Source organism: Schistocerca piceifrons, chromosome 1, assembly GCF_021461385.2.
Source record: "Schistocerca piceifrons isolate TAMUIC-IGC-003096 chromosome 1, iqSchPice1.1, whole genome shotgun sequence".
NCBI classification, from domain to species: Eukaryota; Metazoa; Arthropoda; class Insecta; order Orthoptera; family Acrididae; genus Schistocerca; species Schistocerca piceifrons.
This window is the reverse complement of record NC_060138.1, coordinates 395,860,490-395,884,889: the sequence shown is the minus strand read 5'-3', so window position 1 is coordinate 395,884,889 and position 24,400 is coordinate 395,860,490. Positions and strand designations below refer to the sequence as shown.

Genomic DNA, 24,400 nt, shown 5'->3' with positions numbered 1-24,400 from the left:
GAGGAAATGCTGAGTCTATGGGGGTTACAGGAACATAGGACATTTTGCAGGAAATGCAATTCAGAAAAGATGGTGGAGGAGGAGGGGGAGGGGATTACTGTTTAATGTCCCATCAACATAAAGGTCGTTAGAGATGGAGCACAAGCTCAGATTGGGGAAGGATGGAGAAAGAAACTGGCCATGTCTTTCAAAGGAAAGATACAAACATTTGCCTGAAGTGATTCAGGGAAATCACAAAAAACCTACATCAGGATGGCTGCCAGGTTCAGAAAAAATGGTGTTGGTAGGAAGGATCCAGGAGGCACAGGCTGTGAAGCAACAGGAGATACAGGCTGTGAAGCAATCATTGAAGTGAAGCACTGTGCTGGGCTGCATGTTCAGCAAATGGCTGGTCCAGTTGCCTCTTGGCCACAGTTTGTTGGTGACCATTCATGTGGCACGTAGAAAGTAGCACAATGCTTGCAGCTTAGTTTGTCAATTACATGGCTGCTTTCACAAGTAGCTCTGTCTTTGATAAGATAGGAGATGCTTGTGACTAAACTAGAGAATATGCTGGTGGAAGGATATATGGGGCATACGTTGAATCTAGGTCTGTTGCAGGGATATAATCCATGAGGCAATGAGGAATGGACTAGGATATTGTGTAGGTTCAGTGGGCAGCAGAATGCCTCTGTGGGAGGGGTGGGAGGGATAATGGGTAGGATATTCCTCTTTTCAGGACATGAAGAGAGATAGTTGAATCTGAACCACATTCTCTGCCAGAGTTTCAACTACACCTCATTGTGTCCTGAAACAAGGAATAACCTACCAATTACCCTTCCCACCCCTCCCTCAGTGGCATTCCACTGCCACTGAATCTAGGCCTGGATTCGAATCCTGAACTGGCACAAACGTCCTATCGCACCAAAGGTAGGGCTACCTGTCAAAAAAGCCATGTGATCTAGGAACTAAGCTGTAACTACTGTGCTGCTTTCAACAAGGGCACGACAACTAACAACCTGTCTGTCTGTGTCTGCCTGTCTGAATGGCCACTGGCAAACTGTTGCAAAGAACAGCTAGACCACCCAGTTACTAAACATGCTGCCCAACATGGGGTGCTCCACTTCCATGACTGTTTCACAGCCTATGCCACCTGGATCATTCTTCCCAACAGTAGCTTCTCTGAACTGCACAGGTGGGAATTCTCCTTGCAGTATATCCTAAGCTCTAGTAACCTCATTGGCATCAACCATTGCTATTTCTGTGCTCCTGTTAATTAATTCATTTTTTGTATCTTTTACAGTTGATAAAATTTTCACCTACTTAATGATATGTCAGATGACTAATATTAAGTCACCTTCAACAAAAAGGATTTGTTTGAACATCATAGTGCTTTACCAGGTATATATGGAGGGGTATGCCTTTGTCTTTTGCAAATGTGGGAATTCACTCATCCAGTTAGTTAACAATTTAACATAGACCCCAAATTACAAGGGAGCATGTCTGCATTCCCCCCCCCACCCCTACCCCCACCCCCCAATATGAAAAGTAACTTCTAGAGGTATTACATAAAAGGCAAATAAACACAACAAAGGACTTACATGGAAAAATCATGCACACCCTGGATTTTTTACATAAAAGATTATTCATTCAGGGTACAACAGTACACTTGATAACAATGTTACAAATCTTTCTCAGTAATAAGGGCCTAAAGGAAACCAAATCCTGGACTTTTACATTTTCCCCATGCAGCCAGGAGACTGTATGCAATCAAAGAATTAATTCTTTTAGAAGACAAATACTGAAATAGATGACAGAAGTTTGGAAGACCCGACTTATTCCAGCATAATGTATTTCCTCTCTCTCTTTTGTTTGTTTCACACAAAGTCAAATTCCATCATCTCAGTTAGACTGGGAAGAGTTATTTCTTCATTTCTTCTAGTCGCAATGGGACAGTGGAAACAATAACCGCAATCATCAATAAAGTGAGCAATACATACTTGAAGAGATCAAAGATTTCCTTCTTCGTAGCTTGAAAAGGAACATTGCGAACCAAGATTTTTGTTCCAGTTTGCTTTCCTATTTTTGTTTTCTTCCTGGCTGTAACAACTTCATTTCTGAAATTAAAATAACCACTGAAATTACCTACTGAAAGAGATCAAAATATACAACATTTAAGAAATAAGATGATAATGTTGCATAGTCTACAGAAAGTATACAAATGTGTCTAAACAACAGCATCTACAAAACTAAGTTTCCTTGTGGCCATTAACACCAATATTTTTACAAATTTCAGAGCTTACTTCAGCAAAATGATCACTTACAGAGGATTTTACATGGCAGACTAAGCAATTATATAAATTTGAACTTTAATGCACATTTTTTTGGCTTTTTGAAACCAATTATAAATAACATAATTTATTCTTTTAAGGTCATGATTGCATTTAATAACAACACAGCATGTTATTGCTGCAAAGTAATATCAGTGTTGTTAACTGTCACAAGGTTAGTTATTTACAGCCTTGAAGAAAATGGTCATGGGATGGGGAAAGGACGGTGGGAGTGGGAGTGAGAGAGGGAGAGGGAGAGGGAGAGAGATTTTTTAAAATCAGGTTTCTTTAAGGTGTGCTGTATAATGTGAACTTACAATACAACTGTTTCGGAAGAAGGTGGAATCTAATATAAGAGTATGCAAAATGAAGGAAAGAATTACATGTAATACAGGGATGACTATGCAGCACAAGGAAAAGTTGTAAAATAAACCGTTTTACTGTTTCTGCAATAAGGAGCAAATAAATTTCAATGACGAAAAACTCATGAACAGATGCTGTAAATTGACTAAAGAAGGATGACAACTGTGTAAAGCATTTTCAATCATGTCCATTCTGGCTAACAACTATATATATTTGTCTCATGTGTGTCAAAAATTAAAATTTCTACAGACAGACACACACACACACACACACACACACACACACACACACACAAATATGCACTTTTTATTAGAATAAACTCCACAAGCCACAGTGCAGCATTGTTCCACTTCACTCTTCGAAGCTAACAGCTGTTACTTACTTTAGTGTCCTGTTTGAACGCTTCAGTTCAATGCTATGGCCATCAATAACAGAATGCTGGAGTGTCTTTAAGGCTTTATCGGCACTTTCCTTATGCTTAAACTGAATAAAGCCATACCCCATTGATAGCATCTTCCCTGGGCTTTTTGGATCTTTTTTCATTGCAATTGTCACATAATGTACTGGACCACAATGTCTGAAATGCTAGAAGTTGGGAAACAGTTATAGCAACTCCTTTTAGACTATCAAAATTAAAAGTATATTCATCTACACCTACATTCAGACTCTGCAGAAGGCATTTTAAGTGTCATTATCACTCCCTCTTCCCCCCCTTCCTCTTCCAGCTATGAATGGTGCACAGGAAGAATGGCTGTCGGCATGCAACATGCACAACACTTATTTGTAGCATCTGCCACAGCTTTAATGAGCATCTCTCTGTGGCACTCACACACTGACTAAATAAACACACAAAAAATAAGAGCTCTACTTTTGCTCTTTTCTATAGCCTCTTATATTTCTTTAGGCTTCTTCCAACAAATCCCAGCCTGGCATTTGATTCTCCTACAACTAGCTTTATGTCATCATTATAATTTAGGTCACTCCAGACACATACTCCTAGATATTTAGCATAGTTAGCACATTCTCACTTCCTAGTTAGGCTCAAAATGTTATCCAGCTACAAATTTCCTTGAAGGTAATAGCAGGAGAAGATATTGCTACACAGTACGGACATTTCACAGGTTTTCAGAATCCCTCTTTTAGAGACTGAATGTGTGCATCTAAAAGACAACAATCTTTCACCTTTCCCACACATGATGCAAAAGACAACACAATGTTGTGTAACATCACTAAACAAATGAAAAGATTCAATTTATTACACACAGTTAGCTCCCTTCCCTATGAAACTAACTCCCCATTATATACTATTATTCATGACTAAAGGTTGAAAATAATGGTATAATAACAAATGTCAAAACTTCTAAGCAATAACAGCAGTTACACAATGAATCTTTCAATTTGCAGTGGAGTGTGCATTGTTTTCCAGCATATTAAAACTGTGTGCCAAATTGGTACTAGAGCCCAGGACCTTTCGCAGACAATTTTCTTACAGGCTGATTTATCCAGGCTTGGCCTGCAATCAAAGCATCACTTCTTACTTTCCAAAATTCACAGAAGTCTCCTGCATACCTTGCAGGACTAGCACTTGTGGAAGAAAGGATGCTGTGGAGAAGTGGCTTAGCCATAATCACTCCTTTCACACAAGAGTCCTAGTCCAGCAAGGTATGCAAGAGACCTCTGTGAAGTTTGGACAGTACGAGAAGTTCTGGCAGAAGTGAAGCTGTGAGGGGAGGTCATGAGTTGGGCCTGGATAAATCAATTGACAAGGACACTGCCCACAAAAGCAAGGCTATGCTTCGAGTCCTGGTCCTGCAACAGTTTCAATGTGCCAGTAACTTTAAATAATAGCACTGTTAAGATGATTACACTGATTTGATAACCCATTGGTTTGGACAAGTGTTTTCCGGGCTAAAACTTAATTGCACCTTTACAACTTACCAGTGAATGTCAATAAAAACAAAATGAATGGAAAGCTGCTAAGTGGGGAACAAATGACAAAAACCTATTATACAGCAAACACATAACCGGCACAAAAACATAGTGTATCATCCAAAAAGCATTTTCCATCATTTTACATAGGCAGGCAACACAAAACATGCTCTCAAGTTCACCATTAAGTAATAAAATGCAAGCAGCAATGGTACGAAGTAATTTTATCTGATGGGAATAAATCGAAATGAAATGAACTGTTGTAATGCAGTGCTAAATTTCTCATTAAAGTATCAAATCAGCTGATGATTATTTCATATTAAAGCTTCTCACATCATCAGCTGTTTAATGAAAATGAAATTGTCGTTTCTTATGACTGAAGAGCTACCATAAATTTAAATAAAATTCGATCACAGTGCCTTTAAACAGATTAAGTATTAACTTCAATACAAAAATATGTATGAAATAGGCATAACACAGCAAAACATACAATTAACCAGAACTATATGACATACCTCTATCACATCTTTTTCCCTTGAGTTGAAATTAAGACCTTTAATAAACAAGACTGTATCCTGTTCAGGAGGTTCATCATCCTCCTCACACTCATCAGTTTCCTTTGCAAAATCAGACTTTTTAGTCAGTTTATCACTCTCTTTCACAGTTTTGGTTGCAGCACAAATGCTGTTTTCCCCCTTATTCTCTCCTAAAAATAAAAAAGTAAATAAATTAACACTCTACAATACAACAGCATATAAAAATAACACACACACACACACACACAAGACTTAAATAGAACGTCATAAATAATGCCATTGTTTGCAGATGAAAAATGTACAGCTCTGTTGCAGATGACAGCTATTATTTGCTGAACTGTGTTAGTAATGAAGCATACATTGTGAAGTGTATACTTGGAGTTTCCTCATACAAAATTGAACCAGAATAGCTGAGAAGAGAGATGTGAACATTGAAGTAGCTCAAGCTTGGTTGATACATAAAGGGGGAGTAGTAGCCAATCAAAACGAACTTTCCTTATATTTTTTTGCCATCACTGAATGCACTGCTGTCTCTGGCACAGACCCCCCCCCCCCCCCCCCCCCCCCACTTATCAACTGAACAAATAATTATGGTTGGGTAAGCTCAGTTACACGAAAGAGGCCAAGGCATGATACCTTGACTGTAGAAACACCTAATAAAATCGGACTAGTTTTGAATTTACTATAAGTAATTCTATCAAAATATCCACAAGCATGAACAAAATGAGAGTCCTATTTGATTCTCAGGTTCAATAGATGAAAAAATTGTTGTCTCTGTAACAGCATTTATCCACTGATCTGAATAACAAACTAAATTATGTAAGCAAAAAAGCTATCAATACTTAAGAGAACTGAATCTTATTTTAAATCAAAATGTAATTCAAAGGCAAGATTTGGCATTGCATATGAGATCCAACAGAAAAGTAGTATTGTACAGCACCGAGAACAATGAAATAATGGAACTTGCAGAATGAATTTAAGCAGTTGCGACAATTTTCCTATTATTATACCGATTCTAAACCTTAAAAATTTAAAAGTAAATTTTGTACACAGGTTTTTAATAAAGTATTTTTATTCATGACAGTGAATCATTTCATAGAAAATTGTCACAAAAATTGTCACAAGACACAAATATACCAAAACAACAGAAACATCTATCACCGCAGTGGGTGAGATGTAGCATGAGCTATGATGTCAGCATGAGCAGTCTCTACCCACTGGTTTTTCGTGGTGGGGGGAAGAGCTGGCTTGCAACTACCTCTGTGCACATATCACTTATTATAACTGCCTCTGTGCACACATTATGCACTTGACTTTGATCAAAACAATTTTACATAGCTGTGTATGCAAGTTCATGAGTTGCGAGGTTGATGTAAACCACCTTACTCCTTTCAGAATTGTTGATGCTGTGGGTGTACTTGTGTATACTTTGATGAAATGGAATGTGCAGATGGGTCATATAGTTGACACAGAAGCTGGATCATTCATAAATACAAAACATCCCAAGAAGAAGTTGTAATGGAAATTGATGATTTCAATAGATGTGTCATTTACTGGACAATAAAATGTTACTTCCAAATATGAATGGAGAATGCACTGTTGAGAATAATGCTTTTATTTGGATTCTACAAAAGATTAGTAATGATTTAATATATAGATGGAGGAAAATGGTAGGAAAGAGGAATAGAAGACATAACAAAAACTGGCTGCAATTTTTCCAAGGCCTTGGGAAATGTGATAATTGTGCAAGATCTGTTACGTATGTTATTGAGACTAGAGTGCACTTTTTATACAGTAATCATTATTTTTGGAGTTGTGATGGGGACAAAGGCTTCTTGCACTTGTTTCTAAGAGAAAGTGAGCTAGTACTGTGATTTTTGGTGATGAGAATGGGTTTGCACTAAATCTGGGATGAAATACTGTGATTATGCTTATTGTAACATTAAAGTTAATCCACCATCTACCTTTCTTTTCAGAAAGCATACCTTCCATGAAAATGTACTTTATTTCACAAAGCTACGGAAAAAGTTGTTGTGTGTTTCTATTTTAACAACAACACAGAAAGATTTGAAACATTTAAAACTGATGATATCAATGTATATGAGCACTCAGTTCTTGGTTTGGTTGGTTGATTTGGGGAGGGCGACCAACTAGCGAGATTATCAGCCCTATTTTCTAAGATGGCAGAAATACGAGAAGGGTCAACACTAACAACACAATCCAGTCAAGAAGAAGGGTTAACGTGCAAACAAGGAAAGGAAAAGGGACATCAGGGCAGCAGGAAAAGGACAGAACAGGAGACTAATAGGTGGAAACAGGTAGAGCCCCAGACATGCCGTGTATGATGGGGCACCAGCACTGCCACCAACAGGTCCTGACACCCCACCATACCATATCATGATACAATAAGGACAACACCAGGGGAAGAAGGCACAGGAAAAGGAGAAACAAAACAATACAACAGACCAGACAAAATGTAGGGAAAAGGCAGTTGGAGTCTTGCCGGTGTGGAGGCAACATCAATTGTGGGACTCAAATTCCAGAGATAAATTCAAGGACTTCTACCCGAGATGAAAAACCACTTCTACAAAGAAAACTGATGACAGATGTAAGCATAAGAGAGTCGTCCACTAACACCTGAAACAAGGACGGTGGTAGGGCACATTAAATGAGAATGGCCAAAAGATGGGGGCAGTGCAGCAAAATATGGATCACCATGAGAGGAGTCTTGCAACTACAAAGAGAGAGAGAGAGGTGGAGGGGGGGGGGGGGGGGGGGGGCGATGGCCACTCAATGCAGAGTAAAAAAGTAAAAAATCATGGGTCAACCTAGTACGGCCAATACAAAGATGGCAGAGGATAGTGGATTCCTGCCAGGAGAGGCAGAGGGAAGAATGCCACATGGTGGTGGGAGTCTCATTGATGGCATGAAGTTTATTCAAGAGTTAGCTCATGATCAATCAAAAAGGGATTTGATGTAAAACTGCAAATCCGGTCCCAGAAGGGTTATGGACAAAGGGGAGGATAGGTTGCTGCCTCCCCCCACCCCCAGTCAGATGATCAGCAAATTCATTACCCACAATACCTACATGGCTAAGAACCCAAAGGAAATTAACCGAACAAGCACCATCACCAAGATCAGCGAGTAGGTCGTGGACGGCAGAGACCACGCAACGCCAGGAAATATAATGAGCGATAGCCTTAAGGCTACACGTTGAGTTTCTAGATAACAAAATTCAAGTGAGTGGGAACTATTTAATAAAGCAGAGGGCCGACAGCCATCTGTTCCACAGAAACACCCCACACGTGGCAGGCAAGAGATGGTGTTCTGTGCCAACAGAAGATGTGAAGGCATATGCCTCATGATCAGTGGTTTTGGAGCCATAGGTGTAAAAAACAATGTCATCCTGAAACTCCCTTAAGAAGATTCGGAGCAAACAATGGAACACCACTGGAGCAATGGAAGCTTTTGGTTCCCAGATAAGACCTGTCCAAATCAGGGGCCGAGAAACTAACCAAGTGGGGATGGTCGGGAGAGAATGTGGGGAAGAGGACAAGGAGGGGAGATGGAAGTCATGGTGAAGAGAAGTGAGGCGGAGCCCAACCGGTAAACCCACTAAGGACGCGCAGTGGGCAGGCGATGGCCCAAAGTCACTTAAAGATAGAATAGGAAGGGTGAGCAAGGGAAGAGCAGATAGTTATACCATAGGAAATCAGGAGCTGGGACCACCGAATCAGAAGGGGAGGGATCCCAGCGTCAAACAGAAGACTATCGGCAGGGCTAGTGCGAAAGGTACCAGTGCGTAAATGGACACTACGATGGTAAAACAAGTCCAAGAGGAGCAGCGTGGAAGGGGCTGCTGATCCATAAACTCAACAACCATAGTCCAGACGAGATAGAACTAATGCTCAGTATAGATGGAGAAGGGTCAAATGACCTGTGCCCCAAGAGGTGCAAGCAAGGGAACAAAGAATACTGAGTTAACAAAAATCGCCAATCTTCAGATGATGAATACGGGGCAACAAAGTTAGCTTTTTGTCAAAAAGAAGACCCAAGAAACAGAACTGGGGGACCACGGTCATGTACCGAGATAGAGCTCTGAAACAGGATGGACTGTGGTATGGTGACAGAAATGCACCACCCTCAACTTAAGGGGAGACAACTGAAAACGGTGCAAAATGTGCATGTGGAAGCACATTGGATGGCACCCCAGATCTGTCATTCTGCAGATGCAAACGAGTGGGAGTCAGACCAACTACAGAAATCATTCACATAGAGAGCACGGGTGACCAAATGTCTGGCAGAGGCCACAAGTCGGAGTCCTGAGGAATGCCATTCTCCTGGACCAGAGGAGAGCTGATAACAGTGTCAACCCGGACTCTGAAAGACTGGTGGGAGGGGAAGTGATGAATAAAAATCAGGAGGGATCCCTGAAAACCCCACACATGCAGTGTAAGGAGGATGTGATGGCGCCAAGCTGTCACAGGCTTTACGAAGATCGAAGAAGACCGCGACAAGATGGCGGCGCTGAGAAAAGGCCTGCTGAACTGCAGTTTCCAATCAAAGAAGATGATCGTTCGTAGACCCACCACCTGTTCTAGTAACTTACAGGGGACATTGATCAGGCTGATTGGCTGGTAACAGTCAAGAGACAACAGATCATTGCCAAGCTGATGGACAAGAATCACACAATACTGCCTCTCCAATGAGAAGGGAAAATGCCTTGGAGCCAAATACTGTTAAACACATTGAGGAGATCTGTAATTGTGGAGGATTGAGGTGTTGAAGCAATTGGTTTTGGATGGAGCCGGGGCCAGGAGCTGAACTGTGGGGAGAAGAGAGGGTCAGAAGATGCTCCCAAATTTAGTAAAAGGTTTATTGTAGGATTCTGCCCCTCACAAAGGGTAAAATAAGAGGAAAGCTTCAGCCCATTATTTCTGGAGGAGGAAGGCAGCTGGATGAGGGGGCTGATTCTGAAACCGTCACAAAATGGGTCATGAGGTATACCGCAAGAACAGGAGGATCTGTACAATGGCCACCTGGAAGAGCAAGGCCTGGAAAGGAAGACTGCCGCTGACAACCTTGGAAGGTGCGGAGTGTAACCCACACCAGTGACGGAGGGTCAGAAGAACCTAGAGAGGAAACAAAGTATTCTCAAGATGCCCATTTGATTTGTTTGATTAAGTAATGGGTTTTGGCATGAAGATGTTTAAAGGTAATAAGACCAGTGGAGAACAGATGCCACTTAAGACATTGCAAGGTGCGACGAAGATAATGGACAGTGGTGGAAATGGTTGTACTCCACCACAGAACTGGTCAACAGCAAATGGGGTATGTCAAGGGGGGAACAGCAGCGCCAGTAGTGTGGATTATCTTATCAGACATATCACAGACGACTTCATCAAAAGAACCCAACAAAGAAGGGGTAAAAACGAACTGGGAGGTATATAGAGGGCAGTCCACGTGGTGCAAAGCCCAGTGGGGTAACCTGGTGATTGGGAGGTAGGAAGGCAACAACAGAATCAAGAGGAAGTGGTCACTATCACATACATCACTGTGTGACGACCCGTGTAAGGAAGGAAGAAGGGGATGGGAAAAGAGCGAAGATCAATGGCAGAGAAAATGCCACTTGTGGCACTGAAATGAGAACCATTACCATAGGGGAACCATAATTAAGAAGGCACAGTTCATGGTTCACGAGAAACTGGTCAATGAGGAGCCCCCAACTAGATGAAGAAGCGCTGTTCCACAAAGGGTGATGGGCCTTAAAATCCACGAGGAGTAGGAAGGGAGGGGGGAGCTGCTGAAGGAGAACAGTTAGGGCAGCAAATGAAGGTGGCCTGTCAGGAGGATGATACAGATTGCAAGCCATGACCCCAAAGCCCAAGTGGACCAGGACAGCAGCTGCTTCCAATGGGGTTTGAATTGGGATCCATGTACTAAAAATATCTGTACGGACCAACATGCAGGCGCCACCAGAAGCTCTCAAAGGGCCAACCCGGTCCCCAACAGCAAGTACAGAATCCAAAAAGAGTCAGTGAATGATTATCAGTGACATGAGATTTTGGCAGAACAACAAAACTGCTGAGTAAAAGGCAATTGCAACTCTGGGGGATGATGGTAGTAACCACTACAGTTCTATTGAATAAACACTGAGTGGGTATCAAAACAGGAGGCAAAAGCACTGGATGCAATCACATTGCCAGGTCACCATCTGTCACCAATGAGGACGGGGTGACACCCATAAATACGTGATCAGACTCTAGTTGCGCAGGGGAAGATGGCACCTCTGGGCAGGAGTGAAGGCTTGTCCTGCGACTTTTATTTCTTCTCCTTCTTCTCCTCTTTCATAGGTTGATGGGGGCAGGGCACAGGGGGAGAGCAGGCTTCAGCATGATCCAGGACCAAAAAACAGTGGGTGGCCTTAGAGAACTTATGACTGTGCATAAGGTGGCCGAGATGTGACAGTAGGCCTCCGACCTGAGAGACGCCAGCCATGATGAGGGCTCCCACGAGGGAGGCTCATCACTGGCAGGTACTGAAGAATGGGGCACTTCTTCGGCCAGGGAGAGGGAGTGACACCTGGAGGAGAGGGCGTGGAAACTGCAGAGAGGGGGAGACGAGAGGGAGGAGATGGGACTGAGGTATGGAAGAGGGATGAGGGGAAAGGACATAACAGAGGTAAAAGTAGAAGTCATTGACACAGGATGAAGTCGGTCAAATTTCTGGCCCGCCTCAGTGTAAGATAAATGATCGTTAGACTTTTACTCTTGCATCTACTTTTCCTTGTTATAAGCCGGGCATCTGGTGAGTAAGGAAAGTGACAGTCATGACAATTAACACACACGGGTGATGAACACAGGGGCCCCCTCATGGAGTGGGGCCCACAATCACCACAGAGAGTCTGCCCTACATTGGGAAGACACGTACCAAAATGCAAACACCGAAAGCACCTCATGGGTGGCAGGATGTATGGCTTGACACCAAACTGATAACACATGACCTTGATTTTCTCTGGGAGGATATACCCCTTAAATGCCAGACTAAAGACACCATATCAGTGTGATTGTCCTTACGAACAAAATGAACGCCCCATCATTCCAGATTGACCTGGAGTTCCTCATCAGTTTGAAGGATGAGGTCCCTATGAAAAATTACTCTGGACCATATTCAAAGCATGGTGAGATGTAATGGACACCAGGACATCACCAAGATGATCACAAGCACAAAGAGCTGCAGATTGTGTGTTAAAAAAGTTTGATCAACAGGGAACCCGACCACACCTTATTCTGACACTCCACTTTGCCAAACTTCTCTTTCATATTTTCTGTAAAAAATAATGGCTTTCTGGTGGCGAATGTGTGCCCGACTGCCCTAGTACAGACCAGGTAGCAGGGAAAGTGTTTCACACCAAGTCAGCGAGTCTGGCTCTCCTCCCAGGATGTAGCCACGGGAAGGAAGGCCACATGGTCAAAAGAAGCAGCATTCAATGATCCGTCACCATTCAAAGAGACAGCTGTAGAACAGCAACCAGATTTTTGGAGCTTAATATATTTCGTATGCAAAGTATCCAACCTGATACTCCAATCAAGAGGGTCCACTCACGAGTGCCACCCAACCACACCAAGGTCCATCTGGCACAGCGGCCACTGCCAGGAATTTTGATGCTCCAGAATGACAAGCAACCACTCATAAGCATACATGGGGAGGCAACAGCTCAGATATCAGAAGTGTGACACTTGTGGTGTCTGGGGACTAAGCCAGAAGGGTACATGATGACAGCTGCACCACACAATTTGGCTACACATACTGGTGGCCAAGCAGAGCAGAGAGGGGGGGGGCTAAGGAGGGGGGGGGGGGAGATGAATCCACACCATGGACACTAAGGAGGGAGCTCTCCCCAAATGGCTTACACTAGGGATAGAAAATTTGGAAGTGGAGGTCAGACCCCAAAGGAAGGCCAAAAAAGAAGGATGAAATAGAAAAGGCAAGGAGAACAAAACTGCATGGAATGCAGCAAAACCAGATGGGTAGCCAGGTCAACATAAGTAAGAACACTGAGAGATAGGAAGGAGGGGACAGTGGAGAAGGAGCAAGGATGGGGAGGGAGAGGCACACGGAAGAAAATGCAGCCTGGAAAGAAGAATGGGCTGCAATAGCTCGGGGACCCACGGGTGCCACACACGAACTCACAGAAGAATCCCCCCTTGAGGGATTCAGTTCTTGGATTACCTCTTTGCTTAAATCATATTTAAATGCAATCAATCTAATTTGCATAATAATGAAACAATATTTACAAAAGGAGAAAGTTACTACTTTCACATTGGATGGTGCACTTGAAAAGTGAAAGATCAATTTCATATTGTAAAGTTAAATTAGGCTTCTCGTTAGTCATTTTCAAATTTTTTTTAGAGTAATATCTATTGACACAATGGCAGAACAATTTATTTCAACGTACAGGGCTATTGGGAGTGAGAGTACTAATGTAAACAGCAGTGATCCCTTGTAGGATACCAATAACGGCAACCAACAGCAGTGTCATTTATATGAGTGGTGTTAGTGTCACTTTACAGGTAGTATGTGTGCTATTTGACTCCTTAATATTTTTACGGTGGGTTATAGCAGGAGTGCACAGCATCCTCCAGCTTGTTGTCACCACGTGTGGCTGCTCTCTTCCCCTAACATACAGTACATGCTAAACTTAACACACTATAGCACTGGCAATGGCTGCATGCAAGAATAAACTTTTGAGGGTATGAAAATCATTTTGGTTGATGTCAAACTTGGCTCTTTCTTAGATCAAATTCAACGTGGCTTTATTGTGGAGTAAACAATCCTAAATGACTCACAAAGAGTGCAGTTCATTCAAATTTATAAAAACAGTACTAAATAGGTAGGGAGGAGTGAGGGAACAGAAAATCAAGTGGAATGGTAAATGTAGCCAAACAGAAATTACCTTCATTCACTGCTTGATGTACTGAATCATCATCTTTTTTCATTTGTGCTTCCTTCAGAGCATCTGAGGGAGCCCACTCTAAATAAAGAGGGAGATGCTTAAATTTTGTGTATGCTAACTTCATGAAAGCTGTTCGTGCTTCTGAAGGCTCCAAGAATTCAATAATTGCTGTAAAAATGAAGAAAAGTTAAAACCCAGTGTAACATACTATTAAATACTAATTAGGAGTAAAGGAGATCACTCACCAAACAGTAAAGGCAATGAGTTGCTGACAGGTTCACAAAAATGAGTGAAATCTCTACTAGCTTTCAGATGAATCCCTTAATGAGCTAGAGTACACATACAGACATTCTCTCTCTCTCTCTCTCTCTCTCTCTCTCTCTCTCTCTCTCTCTCTCTCTCACACACACACACACACACACACACACCTACATTGTGCTGACTGATCACAAAATGCTGGGACAGCAGCTCGGCAGGCAGACTGGAGTGAACGGTTGTGTTGATAGGGGTGGGTAGAGGAAGAAAGAGGAGGAAAACAGGAGGAGGCATTGTGGAGGGGTGGCTGACAGCTCAGAGGGAGGCAGTGGGTGTGCAGGATAAGAATGTGAGAGGAAGACGCAGTAAGTGCACGGGATAAGATCGTGATGACATACGGACACTGGAGCGAGTGAGTTCATGATGTGCACAAGACAATTCTGTGGAGTGAGCGAGCTCATGTTGTGTACAAGACAATGATGTGAAGACATGGTGACAGGACAGAGGAAGAGGATATTGTTGTTTGTGGAGACTGAAGCCATGAATATTGTGGGAGTGAAGGATGTTGGAAGATGGAAGCAATGAACGGAGCAGGGAGTGGTAAGGTACTGGGTCCCAGAAAGTATAGTTCTTACAGAACAAAATATATATATATATATACAAAGATGATGTAACTTACCAAATGAAAGCGTTGGTATGTTGATAGACACACAAATAAACACAAACACACACAAAATTCAAGCTTTCACAACCCACGGTTGCTTCATCATGAAAGAGGGAAGGAGAGGGAAAGACGAAAGGATGTGGGTTTTAAGGCAAGGGTAAGGAGTCATTCCAATCCCAGGAGCGGAAAGACTTACCTTAGGGGGAGAAAAGGACAGATATACACTCGCACACATACACATATCCATCCGCACATATACAGACACAAGCAGACATTTGGCCTTTACAAATGTCTGCTTGTGTCTGTATATGTGTGGATGGATATGTGTGTGTGTGCGCGAGTGTATACCATCAAATAGAAGTTGATGTCACCACATGAAAAACCCCATACAAAACATATTCATAACCTCTCACCCTTACTCTTACTTTAGTTTGCCAAAGGGCAGTCAAGGACATTACACCAGAATGAGTCTCCAATGAATCAAAACCAATGGTACAGGTTTAACAAATTTAGGTTGACCAGACTCAACATAAACAAGTTACTTGGATGAAATTCCAGCAAATCAACAGCGAAATCCATCCCAGTAACCAGCAGCCAAGAGTTTAGGACCCATTCACTGGTAATCTTCTGACCACTGCGGTGCCCTACTCACAAGGCCAATAACTGCTAAATTTGTTACACTTTCTCTTGGTCTGTCACACAAAGAGTATATAACTGGGTATGATCCACCTGTCATGTAACAAACTACTCCAGTCCTCAAGCACCATCAACACCAGACTGTGTACCAAGCAAGGCAGATCTTGTGCACTTGCATCTGCACTACATTTTCTTACGCTCCTCTTCAAGTGCTCCCTAACAGGATGCCATGAAATCCACCACTCAACAATGAGGTACAAAGGTCTGGCCACAGACTTAACTCATCAATATGAACTGGCGCATGGCTCAGATTGTTACAAGGGTAACTCCCACCTGCATAGTTCAGAAAATCTGCTACTGGTGGGAAGAACTGAGATGATGCAGGATGCAAAGCAGTCACTGAACTCTATCGAGTTGTGCTCAGTAGCATGTTCTGCTACTGGGTGGTCTAGTCTTGGCCACAGTTTGGCAGTGGCCTCTCATTCTGATCGACAGCTGATTGATGGCCATTCCCAAATACCACACTACGCAAAACGTGCAGTAGAGCTGGTATGCTGGTATATGATATGGCTGCTTTCACAGGTGGCCCTGTCTCTGGTGGGATAGTATGAGCCTGTGACAGGACTAGAATAAGATGTGCTGGGTGAAAAAAATGGGCATGTCTTGCACCAGAGTCTTTCACAGGGATATTTCCCCTGTGGCATGGGGATGGGAGAGTGAGTGGTGGCATAGGGATGGAACAGGATGATTTGTAGTTTGGATGGATGCAGGATACCAGTTCAAGAGGGGTAGGAAGGATTGTGGGAAGGATGTTCTTCATTCCTGGGCATGATGATAGATATTTAAAGCCCTGGCACAGAACATGCCCGGTTGCTCCAGTCTGAGATGATGTCGGGTGATAAGGTGCTCTTTAATGCCCCATCCTTGGGGGTGGTGGGGGATTATGAGTGTCTGAGGATAAGGTAAGGGGTTTCTGTTTGTAGATTAGATTTAGGAGATAGCACCTGTCTGTCTGTGAAGACCTTTGAGGGATATTCATCACACTAAACAAGAGAATTCTGTCACTGCAGATGGGTGGCCATGCTAAATGGAAGTGACTTTTTTGTGTGGAATAGGTGACAGCTGTCAAAATTCAGGTACTGTTGGTGGTTAATACATTAAATGTTAACAGAGGTAAAGATGGAGCCATCAGAGAGGTAGAGGTGAATCTCGAGGAAGATGGAAGGTTGGGATAAGGAGGACCAAGTGAAGCAAACTGGAGAGGTGTTGAGGATGTGGAAGAATGGGGATAAGGTGTCTTGGCCCTTGCTCCAGATCATGAGGATATTATCAGTGAATCTGAACAAAACAAGGGTTTGTGGTTTTTGGAGGCTAGGAATATTTCCTCTAGACGGTCCGTAAACAGACTCGCATAGGAGGGTGCCCATAGCCATGCTTCCAATTTGTTTACATATCTTCCCCTCAAAGGAGAGGTAGTTGTGTATGAAGACGTAACTGTTTACATGTATAAGAAGTGAAGTAAAGGATTTGGAGTAAGAAAGACATTGGGAGAGGTCGTGTCTGATAGCAGCAAGGCCACCAATATGATGACTGTTAGTATATGGGGAGGTGGAATCAACAGTGATGAGTACAGATCCAGGTGATAATGGAGTGGGGATGGTCAGGAAGTGGTTTCCACCACTGATATGAGAGGCTAGGCAATGAGCATCTGGTTGGAGGCACTGGACAACAAGAGTGGAGTTCCTTTAAGTGGGAGCACATTAACCAGCTGTCATAGGCTTATTCTATTCAATCAGAGGCTGGTATAGACCAGTTCTGCTGCAATTTCTGCACAGCATTTTATGTGAGCATTAGATGTCTGCAAACTGGGCATTTTGCTTGCCCCTACTCATTTGAGACCATGCTTGGGAATGGCATGCACTAGTATGAATGCTCAAATAGGTAGATTGTGGTCAAACAAGACACCTTGCGTAGGGCAGAGAGTGCACGGTTTGGGGTGCTTGCCGCATTACTTTTGTGACCATTATAATAGTAGCTCTGTGTGCATACAGGCTGGTGTTGTTTCTGAAATACTTCCACCAGCTGACAGAACTACACTCAGATCAATTTAGTTATGTTGTGGCATATATTCCTGGATGGTAATGTCTATTCACAATTTCATTATCATACATAAGAAAAAAGAGACTGCCTTGTACAATAACAAAAATTTAAATAGTTTAATGTTTCACAGGAAAACTACTTAAAGACCAATTTTTGTACTGATGGTTGGTCTCAGAATGAGAAATCACATCGTCGTTTTTTATAACATCATCTGATTATTGATTCAGATTTATATATGCAAATTTTACCACCTAAGAAATTAGAAGTCTAACTGAAACAAAACTGACTCCCAATTATGCTCTATTGACACTGCAATTAAAATCTTCTGTCAGGAAATCATCATCTTGTCTCATTGTGGGCCAAGTCTGCTTACTCTGTCTGAGGTTAGGATTTCTGATGACTTTTGCTAACCACATTTAAGGCTGTAACACACAACATTCTTCTTGTTACAGCAGACAGACTGAGAAAGATACTACAGTTATGCTTCCACGTCTCATTATGTGGATTGTGGATCGTTATCATCACTATCCACTTGGGTTACATACAAGTGAAACGCATTTTTAGATTGGAGACTACTCTCACCAAATGGTAAGACTGTTGAATTGCTTATACATATAACTTTGTGTGTGTGTGTGTGTGTGTGTGTGTGTGTGTGTGTGTGTGTGTGTGTGTAAAATTCTTCTCTCTTGTGTGTGCCCAGTCGGTGACTTAACACTTCTGCTACTCAGTGAGTGGCCTCCCTTGCTCATAAATTATATACATTCTTCAAGAACTGTACTTATTATATTTTCATTTGATTGAATATGAAGTGGCCGCAGTCTATAGTCCATTCCACAAACGACGGCAATTCGTGTATGTCTAGGCATAGACAGGGATTGCATTGTTGACGATTCCAAGCAACAATTGCAATACATGCATGCACGTGCTTTCCGTTTGAAATCTTGCAAATCGTGTATCTTGCTTGCTTGTGCAAGATTTGTCACTTACTGCTGCAGTTAGCGATGAAAACTCGCAACAAATGGAATCGAAATTCATTAAACAACTCACTACAATCACGTTTAATGCTCAATTAGCTACAGCATTTGCAGCAAAGTGTGCAAAACACTACTGGCTGTCAAAAGAATACGTAATGCAGGTGTGCAGAACAAGCCTAAGCTCTACCGCCATTGTTCGTGACTCCAACTATAGTCATTCTGCAAACAGTGACTACATTTTCTGACTGATGAGCCCTAAGCAAATGTTTAAAGATATCACAAAAACAGAGTAAGACATTATTTTCATATTATAATTTTGCTGTAGCTTACCCGGAACAGAGATTCCATCACAAATTTGAGGTACAGTATTCAACATCTCATCTCTATCACAGACATCAGTTTTAATAATTGGAATCACTAGGGTCCTGTGCAATGTCCAAATTTTGACCTTCTCCTCTATGAGATGAAGACGGCTTTTAATAGCTACAGTTAATACGACAGCTGTAATGAACTGCCAAATTCCAGTGACACTGTAACTAGCATTTTGGAGCATACAGTTTTCATTAGCTGCATATGTAGCACGTGTTGAACAAGAAAACTGGTTCTAAAGTAATATAAATGTACCTCTGTTTCTTCAAGCACTGCGTTACAATAAATCTTGCTGTTTATGCACCCATAACAAAACAAACTGAACTGTACATTACCTCTGCTTTGGAGCACCTCCTTAGCATCTTTGAAAAGCTCTAAAAATGTCACAAACTCTTTCACAGTGTTGGTGTCGTAACCAGTAAGTTTTCCAGAGATGTCCTTCTCCACTAGCATTTCCACGATTTCATCATACTGCCTAACTACAGTCTGTATTAAAAAACCATGCTGTTCCATCTAGTCTTTGTTCCTTGCTTCAAGTTCTTCTGTATGAATTCTCTTTACCAGAGTTTGTCATGAAACAGAAAATTTAAATATAATTGGATAGATAAACAACCTACTCGCCAAGCAGTGGCATGAGAAAACACACATAAAAGTTAAGGAAATGTGCAAGCTTTCGGAGCTAGTGGCTGCTTCTTCTTCTGGTAAAAGGATTGAAGGCGAAAGAAGAGGCATGAAGGAAATGGACTGGCAAGAGCTATGGGGAGAGTTATGGAAAAGTCGCCCAGGAAGTTACCGGGCATGATGAGAAGGAAACGCTGATTGTTGGGAACTGTACTAGATAAGATATGAAAACCTAAGAGTTTGAGGGTGGAAAGTACGATAATAAGCGAGACAGATATTGCTGACAAAACACAGTGCAAGAATTAATAAGAACAGAAAGCTAAGTGCATTATATGTGGTAGATACATGATGTGGGCAATAGACAGGTCAGAAGATAAAAGAAACAGAAAACTAAAATGGAGCAAAGTTCTTTTCAGTAACTATTCCTTCCTTCACTCACTTTTAGTTTTCTGTATCTTTTATTTTCTGACTTGTTTATTTCCCCACCTAAAATGACTACACTTAGCTTTCTGCTCTTATTAACTCTTGTACAGTGTTTCGTCAGTAATCTCTGTCTTGCTTATTACTGTATCTCCCACATTTGAGCTCTCAGATGTTCGAATCTTGTTCAGTGCAGTCTCCAACAATCAGTCTTTCCTTCTCATCTCATCTGGTAAGTATCCCCAAGATCAGGTGTTCTGGGCAAGTTTTCTGTAACTCTCACCATTTTCTCAATACTGCTATTACTATTCCTTTTCCTTCATCCTTCTATCATTCTGCCAGAAGAAGGAGCTACTGGCTCCAAAAGCTTGCACATTTCCTTAACGCTTATATGTGATTTCTCCTGCCATCACTTGGTGAGTAGATTTTTTTATCTGCTCAGTACCTTTGGTAGCGTAAGTTGCGAAATCAACTACTGCAACCTTATTTTTCAAACAACTGTTATCAAAAATGTGTTGCAGGACAGTGCTTAAAACATGTGGAAAGCATGAAAAATGTTGAAAGGATTGGCAATGGTTAGCATATGGTGTTATAAAAAACGACAATCTAATTAAGAATCTGGGGAATATACCTAAGTTAAATATTGTTTCCTAAATATAGTTCATAATAGATTCCTTAGATTTTTGCTTCTCAGGAAAGTGAGTTGTCAACAATACCGTACTTACACTATGAGATCAAAAGTATCCAGACACCTGGCAGAAAATGCACCCTCCATCGGTAATGCTGGAATTCAATATGGTATTGGCCCACTCTTAGCCTTGATGACAGCTTCCACTCTTGCAGGCATACATTCAATCAGGAGCTGGAAGGTTTCTGGGGGAATGGCAGCCCATTCTTCTAGAACAGCGTAGCATTCCAAAGGATTGGAAAAGGGCACAGGTCATCCCCGTTTTCAAGAAGGGACGTCGAACAGATGTGCAGAACTATAGACCTATATCTCTAACGCCTATCAGTTGTAGAATTTTGGAACACGTATTATGTTCAAGTATAATGACTTTTCTGGAGACTATAAATCTACTCTGTAGGAATCAGCATGGGTTTCAAAAAAGACGATCGTGTGAAACCCAGCTCACGCTATTCGTCCATGAGACTCAGAGGGCCATAGACACGGGTTCACGGGTAGATGCCGTGTTTCTTGACTTCCGCAAGGCGTTCGATACAGTTCCCCACAGTCGTTTAATGGACAAAGTAAGAGCATATGGACTATCACACCAATTGTGTGACTGGATTGAACAGTTCCTAGATAACAGAACGCAGCATGTCATTCTCAATGGAGAGAAGTCTTCCGAAGTAAGAGTGATTTCAGGTGTGCCGCAGGGGAGTGTCGTAGGACCGTTGCTATTCGCAATAAACATAAATGACCTCGTGGATGACATCGGAAGTTCACTGAGGCTTTTTGCGGATGATGCTGTGGTATATCGAAAGGTTGTAACAATGGAAAATTGTACTGAAATGCAGGAGGATCAGCAGCGAATTGATGCATGGTGCAGGGAATGGCAACTGAATCTCAATGTAGACAAGTGTAATGTGCTGCGAATACAAAGAAATAAAGATCTCTTATCATTCAGCTACAATATAGCAGGTCAGCAACTGGTGGTGGTGATGGTGGTGGTTGGGATGTTTAAGGGGGACTAAACAGCGAAGGTCATCAGTCCCCCATTCCAAAATCAGGCGAGCCGAAAATCTACGGAGCAGGTAAAAACCAAAGGGGGAGGAGACGTCCCCCCAGGCGCTAACAGAACACAAATGCAGCAACAAACACTACAGACAAGAACAGGACAGAGGAACACCAGACAGAAAGAAACAGAAGAAAGGAAGATGGCCGGAGACTGGATGACTGACCACGAGAACAAAAAAGGGAAAGAGTCAACCATCTCACGGCACACCAGAACAGCAACAGACACAAGGACAAAAGACACAGAAAGGGAAAGGTGCAGGACCTCCCTAAATCGAACCATAAAACGGACTACCACGGATAAAATGTAAAACGTCATCAGCCATGGAGGCATCGTCGGATAAAACCAAAGCCAAAGTGCCCGGGAGATTAAAAGATTGCCCGAGCGTGCGCAATCGAGGACACTCCAGCAAAATGTGGCCGACTGTCAGCCGGGACCCACACCGACACAGGGGGGGATCCTCCTGACGCAACAGATGGCCGTGCGTCAGGTACGTATGGCCGATGCGCAGCCGACACAGGACCACTGAGTCCCTGCGAGAAGCCCGCAGGGAGGAACGTCACACAGCGGTCGTCTCCTTGACAGCCCGCAGTTTATTCGGGGCTGTCATGCCACGCCACTCAGCAGCCCACATCCCAAGCACCTTACGGCGCAACACCAGCTGCTGGTCGCGAGCCGTAAGGCCGATCTCCAAAGCTGGGGCGTCTATCGCCCCTTTGGCCAGCCTGTCAACACGTTCGTTCCCCGGGATGCCAACGTGACCTGGCGTCCAAACAAAAACCACCGAACGACCAGAGTGGGTAATGGTAGAAACAGACTCCCAAATAGAGGACACCAGAGGAGAAGAGGGATAGCAGCGGTCGATGGCCTGGAGGCTGCTCAGGGAGTCACTGCAGATGACGATGGACGCACCTGAGCAGGAACGCATATGCTCAAGAGCGCGCAAGATGGCCACCAGCTCTGCAGTAAAAACACTACAGCCAGCTGGCAAGGAGCGCTGTTCAACATGGGCAGCGTGAGCAAAAGCGTAGGCAGTGCGACCATCAACCAGGGAACCATCAGTGTAGACAGGCTCACAGCCCGGAAATGAGGCGAGGAGCGCAAGAAAACGGCGACGGAGGGCCACAGGCGGAACCGAGTCCTTGGGTCCCTGTGCCAAGTCCAGACGGACGGCCGGCCGGGGCAAACACCAAGGAGGCGTAGGTGCACGGACCCGGAAGGGAGGCAGAAGAGGGAATGACCCCAGTTCGGACAGCAGGGACTGGATGCAGAGAGCTATGGAAAGCCCAGACCGAGGTCGCCGTTCGGGCAGATGGAGGACCGTGACAGGGAAAAGCAGGCGACGATTGGGATGGCCTGGCGAGCAATGAACGTGGACAGCATAGTCGGCGAGCAGTCGACGGCGGTGAATCCGCAGCGGGGGAACCCCGGCCTCGACCAGTAGACTATCCACGGGGCTCGTACGAAATGCGCCAGTTGCAAGCCGAACCCCACAGTGATGGATGGGGTCTAACAACTTAAACACTGAGGGTGATGCAGACCCATAGGCCAGGCTCCCATAATCAAGCCTGGACTGCACAAGGGCTCTGTACAATCGCAACAGCGTGCAGCGATCCGCACCCCAAGATGTGTGGCTGAGGCAGCGGAGGGCGTTGAGGTGCCGCCAGCACTTTTGCTTCAGCTGAGTAATATGAGGAACCCATGTGAGCCGGGCATCAAACATGAGACCTAAGAAGCGGCAAGTGTCCACCACTTCAAGTAGGTGGCCGTCGAGGTAAAGTTCAGGATGAGGGTGGACCTTCCGACGCCTGCAGAAGTGCATAACTCGAGTCTTGGCTGCAGAGAACTGAAAACCGTGAGTCAGAGCCCATGATGCTGCCTTGCGAACGGCTACTTGCAGCCTGCGTTCGGCGACTCCCGTAGTCGTGGAGCTAAAGGAGATGCAGAAGTCGTCGGCATACAAGGCAGGAGACACCGACGAACCCACAGCTGCAGCCAGACCATTAATGGCCACTAGAAATAAGGAGACGCTCAACACTGAGCCCTGCGGGACCCCATTTTCCTGTAAATAAGATGAACTAGAGGCGGCACCGACTTGCACCCGGAAAGAGCGGCGCAATAAAAAGCTTTGAAGAAAAGCCGGGAGCCGACCACGAAGACCCCACTCATACAACGTGGCGAGGATGTGATGCCTCCATGTGGTGTCATACGCCTTCCGCAGATCGAAAAATACAGCAACGAGATGCTGACGTCGCGCAAAGGCCGTACGAATAGCAAATTCCAGCCGCACCAAATTGTCCGTGGCAGACCGGCCCCGACGGAAGCCACCCTGGGATGGAGCGAGGAGACCGCGCGACTCAAGCACCCAACACAAACGCCGCCCCACTGTACGTTCGAGCAATTTGCACAAAACGTTGGTGAGGGTAATGGGACGATAGCTGTCCACCGCCAGTGGGTCTGCACCGGGCTTCAAGATGGGGACAATAACACCCTCCCGCCATTGCGACGGGAACACGCCTTCGCTCCAAATGC

The 24,400-nt window shown here is 43.6% G+C and overlaps 1 protein-coding gene across 1 annotated transcript in view; it reads right to left on the bottom strand.

The window, feature by feature from the left end:
• LOC124785461 (probable RNA-binding protein 19) overlaps window positions 1-24,400 on the bottom strand; it is a 115,616-nt gene that overhangs the window by 15,038 nt on the left and 76,178 nt on the right. Inside the window, exons 11-14 of the mRNA XM_047254183.1 lie at window positions 14,094-14,261; window positions 5,117-5,307; window positions 3,055-3,257; window positions 1,980-2,096 (exon numbers count right to left, since the gene is read on the bottom strand). Coding sequence (XP_047110139.1) covers window positions 1,980-2,096; window positions 3,055-3,257; window positions 5,117-5,307; window positions 14,094-14,261 — 679 coding nt within the window. The remainder of the gene's footprint in view (window positions 1-1,979; window positions 2,097-3,054; window positions 3,258-5,116; window positions 5,308-14,093; window positions 14,262-24,400) is intronic.